The following is a 7,117-nucleotide window of genomic DNA, read 5'->3' on the forward strand; positions in this document are numbered from 1 at the left end:
TATCTGAATCGTGACTGTGGGATCAGATGGACTCTGTACTCACACAGCTCTCTCTCTCTCTCTCCTGATTATGAAAAAGGTGAAGGATTAACAGAACATTAACACGGAGCTCTATTCTAGTCTTTTATACCATTATTTTTCTCCATGGGCTCATTCTTAGAAATGTATTTCTTGGAGACAGCAGCAAGGTGTTAAGGTCAAGTGGTAGAGGCCACCTCTGATTGGCTGTGCTACTCTCATGTTGCTCTCCTCAGGTTGCCTGGAAAGGTCACAGGGAGTCATCACAGTCATTTCAGACCAAACATATCAGGATTTACCCCATGTCATTCCAGACCATGTGTATATCCACATTAGTAATTAAACACTTGTCTCAGTTATGCAAAATTGAATTTGTATTTTTTTTCTTCCAGAAAGCATGGATGAGCATTGGTTAGATTTGTCACAATGAATATGAAATGGGAATAAACATTTTGTCAGGGAATGGGTGGATTACCACATTAATCAGGGTGTAGAGTGATTTGTATTTTTTTGGTGTGTGAAATCAAGACAATTGGAATTCCTCATATCACATAAAACAAATATGAACCATTACTTAAATTGTGAATTTAAAAAAAACATTATACAAAAACACAAACTTCAGTGGAGCATTGTTTTTCAGAGTAGTGATGTCACCCCAGAAGCATGTCAGGCCTCTCCTAAGCTTCGGCCCGCTCTCCGTCAGCGTCAGAATGGACGTGGCTGTTTGTTGCCATGGGAACCCCTCCGGAGGTTACATAGGCTTGATGGCCACTCTCCCTGGTAGGGACGCCTTCATACGCCACTGTGGCCGAACTCTTAGGGATGGCTCTGGCGGGGGAAAGGGAAACTGTCGGTAAAACACTGCACCACACATTTGAATGGCATTGTGTGTGAATGCGTGAAAAGTGCCGCACAAATCATAATCACTCACTGCATCTCTGTTGCCTTTGAAGCCTTGGATTTCTGCTTCTTCATGGAGTGTGTCATGAACCAGATAATAAGGATAATAAGGACAGCTCCAAGAAGTGCTCCAATGACTGCACCAGCAATGGCCCCATCCCCTAGCTCTGTTAATGGTGGGTTATTGGTAAGATTAGTTACAGCAGTGTGTTTAAAGATTATATAGCCACATTCAATAAAACTACGTATATACTAAATATACGTATATATTACCCATACCATGGCTGAGCTCCACGGTGCAAGTAGCAGATCCTACAGCGTTTGAGGCACTGCAACAATACTCTCCAAACTCAAACTGGGATATGTTTCGGAAATACAAGGATCCTATATTCGGATCTGAAAAGAAAGAGAAAGTCTAGCAAAAGCATTCTAATGAATCAGAGAACAACAGAGTGATGGGGAATGTGTGTTACAGTATGGCAACCCACCAGGGTTCCCCATTACAGGTGTCTTGGTCTTGTCCTGATCCACTCTGATCCAGGTATAGGTGGGGGTGGGGCTTCCCCGCTCACTGTGGCAGGTGAGGGTAACCAGGTGACCAGACTCCACATCACCATGGACAGCACAGAAGGGCACAGATGGCCTCTCTTACAGACCATGTAATAGAGAGAGAGAGAGAGAGAGAGAGAGAGAGAGAGAGAGAGAGAGAGCAAGAGTTAAGCTTACGTAATATGCTGCAAGTTGGACCCAGTTGATCCAACTACCGGCAATCAGAGAAAGTGCCCAAATGGTATGGCCAAGTTAGACATAAAAGTCAACACTTTGCCCTGGACCAGTAGCTAGCTATTTAAAATAATGACTTTATTATTCCGGTGGGGACATTTTGGTTGCGGCTCTATTCATAGATAAAAAATATGATCAAACATAGACAAAGAACATATGCAATATATACAGGTAGAAAAGGGCAGTTCATGAGCGATCAATGATGAATCTGTACGTTCTTCACTATACACAGCAGAACACTCTGTCAACTACAAATTCAACTGTAGGCCAGCGCTCTGGTCCTACTTGGGGTTTTTAACACTCAGGATTTGGTCTAGTACTAGGTACCGTTGACGTTGGAATGCAGAACACTGGATGATTGATTGATACGAGTCGTTACAGTGGTACATTCATACTTGAGCATTCTAGTGAAGCTGGATGTCATCGCCCTGAGTGTTTCTTATGCTTTGCAATGGTGACAAAGGTGGCAATGTACTGTACACAATGATACCGGCAGGGTTTACGGTGACTAAGATGATGAATCTATACAACAGACATGACCAATTAAGACAATGATATATTGGTAAGATGAGCAGCCATTGCTACAGTCAAATGTGTATATAAACACACAGCGTGAAAAACAAAAAGGCCAAGACCATTTCCATGGTAGGACTGAATACCGCGTATTACCTTCACCATAATGCTTCACTACAACCTCTCTGCTGTATCAAACTGGGAATCATTAATTTCATCTGAAAAAGTCATGTCTCTCCAGTCTACTCCTGAGGAGTACGAGACATGTCGGAAGACGGTCTTGTACTCCGGTGTTCCTGTTCTAATTTCTGACACTGACAATGAAGATACTAGTCTGCTCCAGTTCCCATGGAAACTACTGTGGACACTGAGGCCTGCAAGGTTGGCCTGGTAACTCTGTGGATGAGTGGAATCACAGAAGGCATGTAATTCAACGATCACCAAACTCAGACTAGGAAAAACAGTGAAACTATTTCATAGATCTGCTCGTGTGTTGTAGTGACACTGAAATAGGAAGAAGATTTACTTCAATTCAATTATTAAATGTGACATCATTGTATTGATTTATGAAGTAAACCATGACTCATTTCAAAGCATTTGACCAAATGTAAAACAGAACTTACCAAGAATGTTGACAATGATAGTGGCCTCAGTCTTCCCATTGACATCAGGGAAGTTGTGGACTTCGCAGGTGTAGGCCCCTGCATCTGACACTTGCATGTTGCTTATTGTTATTGAGGCATTGCTAGTAGCTGGATAGGTGGGAGCATTCAACCTGCCCTCATACGGTTTAGAAATCACGTCCTCTCCTGACTGAGAGTAATACACCTAGAAAGTAACAGCAAGAATGTCTTAGAGCTTACATAAAAACAACCACAGGACAACCAACAGATTTCGTGCTGATATTTCAGAGACCTACTCATTCTACAGAATCAAGTTACAATACGTCAGGAAAGTCGGAGCAACCCCAAGTGTTAGTGAGACTGCGTGACGTGAGGATTCTGAGGTCTGAGGTTCTGTTCTACTGTAACACACTAACAGGGAGCCACTTGTGCTCTGGTGACTGTGCTTTTTTTTTTTTGTCGTTCCAAGGTGTGTCACAAAATGGCCGCTCAAGAGCAAACACCATATTGAATAGTACCTGCCTTGGCTTTTATGAAAACACGGAAGCACAGCAATCGAGAGCGACGATGTACTGTTTGCGATTGAGGGGAGGTCCAGAATGAACTGCACTTCTTAATTTATTGTACGTCATGTGATGATTTGAGAGCTGTACTGTTTGATAAAATGTTGCAAAGATAACAGGAACTGTTACGAATTAGAAAAACTTGAATGGTTATCGAGGAAAGAAGTATTCCGGGTTGCAAATTGTATCTCCAGCTTGGAAGACAAGATCAGTTGTATATCTGAAATGTTTTTGATTTGTTCTCTCAATGGTTTTTCACTGATGCATGAACGTCGGTTTATATACTGCATATGTATGTGTGCACATATAGACATAATGATTGTATTTTGCTACAGAAAATACAGTGTCTGATATGCCCATGTGGGCATCCAGAAGATGCATGACACTGTACGTATAAAACAAATCAAATCATCGATCCTTGTGGGAAGTCATGCTATCCAACAGCATGCCCATCAACTGCAATGACTCTCCTGAACTCCCATGCATACCTGAAGGCAGTTTGATCACACATTTTCAAATTCAGACATCTCTGTAAATCCCTGTAAGGACGATAACATTGCCTTTAGCACTCTTGTCCATGAACTGAACAATATCCTTTGGCGCACTAGGTGTGTAAAACGGTCCAGGTGACATTGGGGACACAGAGGCCATGACCAGGTGGCAACATAAGACATAGTAACGTCAGCCTACATACCTGCTGTAGCACATTGGAGGTTTTGGCAACAAAACTCCACTGGATGATGATGTTGCTCGTGTTCTGCACGGTGGTAACAAACGTGCACTGGAGAAGAGCACTTTCACCGTTTGTCACGTTCACAAACTTCTCGGGAACCGTCACTGTGATTAAATGCCCACATCCTAGAAAAAAAGAACCACATATCGTGTTTACTTTTATGAGTATTTTCCTCTGCTTGAACATGATCCTTTAATCTCAAATATGTCACACTCCAATGTGTAAGGCCAAGATATACACAGTAGGTACACAATACTTCCTCATTATTGTTTCAAAAAAGTATAGTACAGGAACGTATAGTTAACTCACCCATCATGCTGAACAGCAGCGCCATTCTCAGTGTAGGGGACATTTTAAAGGAAATGTTCACGTGTCGTCCAATAAGCCAGTCGAGAGTGTTATCGTAGCAGTACCTGAAAAGCCCTCACCTTTCTCAGTCCTTTACCTATCAACTAAGGAGTAATGGGCAACGGCCAGGCAGAGTGTACTGTATTAGCCCGTGGTGACACTGTAGTAGTTGTCAGGCTGATTTTGTGCTTGTAGGTATCGTGGGGGTGTTTGCACAGCCATATTTGCCATATCACCTAGACTGGGCGGGAACACTCTCTGACTGTTATCTTTCAAAATGAGGATTTGCATTTCCAAATGACTGCTATTTGTTCATACTTCAATGTTTAGACTTACAGGCAGGCCATGATGTCTGTGCTAAAGAATATATAACACAATTTAATTGATGTCTTTGCACTTTGCACCATACTGTACTACACTATACCTTCTTGATTCTGTCTGTTAACCTTATTCCAACGGCCCACTATGTATTGACAATGACTGTTCCAGTAATTCATTATTTCGTATTTGGCCTGATGGTCATCTCTCCCTCTTCTATGCTCTAAATGTACCTTGTAATTCATTCTGGGTCAGGGCTTCTGAAAAAGGAATTAACGTAATGTAATCTCTACTTGGTTTTTATCACCTGCCCTGAGGAAGTGTGAGCCAGAGCACTACAATACCCTGCTTATCTTTGGGGAGTTCACTCCCTGGCACTGCTGCTGAGTTATGAAAGACAGTTTTGCCTGTGTCACTCTGCTCGTGCTAAGTGATCGACACGGCGGTTGGGGGGACAATGAATCAAGTATAATTAATTGTGCATAATTACAATAAAGTGACATAAGAAATGAATGATGTGGAAATGTTGATCAGCAGTGACTAAACTTTCAGAGGGAAAACAGGGAAGGGGGATGTAGAGGGAGATGTGGAGAATGAAGGTGGTGTTGAAGAAGGTCAGAGGGAAAACAGGGAAGGGGGATGTAGAGGGAGATGTGGAGAATGGAGGTGGTGTTGAGGAAGGTCAGAGGGAAAACAGGGAAGGTGGATGTAGAGGGAGATGTGGAGAATGGAGGTGGTGTTGAGGAAGGTCAGAGGGAAAACAGGGAAGGGGGATGTAGAGGGAGATGTGGAGAATGGAGGTGTGGAGGTGGTGTTGAGGAAGGTCAGAGGGAAAACAGGGACACACCTACCCATTCAAGCGTATTTCTTTATTTTTACTATTTCTACATTGTAGAATAATAGTGAAGACCTCAAAACTATGAAATAACACATATGGAATCATGTAGTAACTAGAAAAGTGTTAAACAAATCAAAACGTATTTTATATTTGAGATTCTTCAAAGTAGCCACCCTTTGCTTGATGACAGCTTTGCACACTCTTGGCACGCTCTCAGCTTCATGAGGAGGTCACCTGCAATGCATTTCAATTAACAGATGTGCCCTGTTAATTTGTGTAATTTCTTTCCTTCTTAATGCGTTTGAGCCAATCAGTTGTGTTGTGACAAGGTAGGGGTGGTAAACAGAAGAAACTTGGTAAAAGACCAAGTGCATAATTATAGTAAAAACAACTCAAATAAGCAAAGAGAAACGACAGTCCGTCATTACTTTAAGATATGAAGGTCAGTCAATGCGAAAAATGTCAAGAACTTTGAAAGTTTCTTCAAGTGCAGTTGTAAAAACTGGCTCTCATGAGGACCGCCACATGAAAGGAGTTACCTCTGCTGCGGAGGATAAATTAATTTGAGTTAACTGCACCTCAGATTGCACCCCAAATAACTGCTTCACAGAGTTCAAGTAACAGACACATCCCAACATCAACTGTTCAGAGGAAACTGCATGAATCAGGCCTTCATGGATGATTTCTGCAAAGAAACCACTACTAAAGGACACCAATAATAAGAAGAGACTTGCTTGGGCCAAGAAACATGAGCAATGGACATGTCTTTGTGAGACGCAGAGTAGGTGAACGGATGATCTCCTCATGTGTGGTTGCAACCATAAAGCATGTAGGAGTAAGTGGGATGGTGTGGGGGTGCTTTGCTGGTGACACTGTCTGTGATTTATTTAGAATTCAAGGCACACTTAACTAGCATGGCTACCACAGCATTCTGCAGTGATACGCCATCCCATCTGGTTTGTGTTTAGTGAGACTATCATTTGTTTTTCAATAGGACAATGACCCAAAACACACCTTCAGGCTGTGTAAGGGCTATTTGACCAAGGAGAATGATGGAGTGCTGCATCAGATGACCTGGCCTCCATAATCATCAGACCTCAATCAAATTGATAATAATGGTGCCGGAGGAGATGGCTGCCGATTTACTCTCCCGTAACCAATTGTGCTACAAAACAAGGGGTGGCGGTCTATGTGTATTATAAACAACAGCTTGTGCACGAAATCTAAGGAACTCTCAAGGTTTTGCTCGCCTGAGGTCGAGAATCTCATGATAAGCTGTAGACCACACTATTTACCAAGAGAGTTTTCATCTATATTCTTCGTAGCTGTCTATTTACCACCACAAACCAATGTTGGCACTAAGACCATACTCAATGTGCTGTATATGGCCATAAGCAAATAGGAAAACACTCATCCAGAGGCGGTGCTCCTAGTGGCCGGGGACTTTAATGCAGGGAAACTTAAATCCGTTTTACCTCAT

At 42.4% G+C, this 7,117-nt stretch overlaps 1 protein-coding gene across 1 annotated transcript; it reads right to left on the reverse strand.

Annotated features, from left to right (window-relative positions):
• Nucleotides 1-368: 368 nt before the first annotated feature.
• On the reverse strand, nt 369-4,741 carry LOC110533953 (V-set and immunoglobulin domain-containing protein 1). The gene is made up of 7 exons (XM_021618550.3): nt 4,443-4,741; nt 4,095-4,258; nt 2,838-3,042; nt 1,407-1,565; nt 1,198-1,314; nt 950-1,085; nt 369-846 (listed from the first exon to the last, which is right to left on the reverse strand). The coding sequence occupies exons 1-7, from the start codon at nt 4,483-4,485 to the stop codon at nt 696-698; spliced, it is 975 nt and encodes a 324-aa protein (XP_021474225.1). The 5' UTR covers nt 4,486-4,741; the 3' UTR covers nt 369-695.
• Nucleotides 4,742-7,117: the final 2,376 nt, after the last annotated feature.

This window comes from Oncorhynchus mykiss, chromosome 10 (assembly GCF_057628025.1).
Source record: "Oncorhynchus mykiss isolate SJ-2025 chromosome 10, ASM5762802v1, whole genome shotgun sequence".
NCBI lineage: Eukaryota > Metazoa > Chordata > Actinopteri > Salmoniformes > Salmonidae > Oncorhynchus > Oncorhynchus mykiss.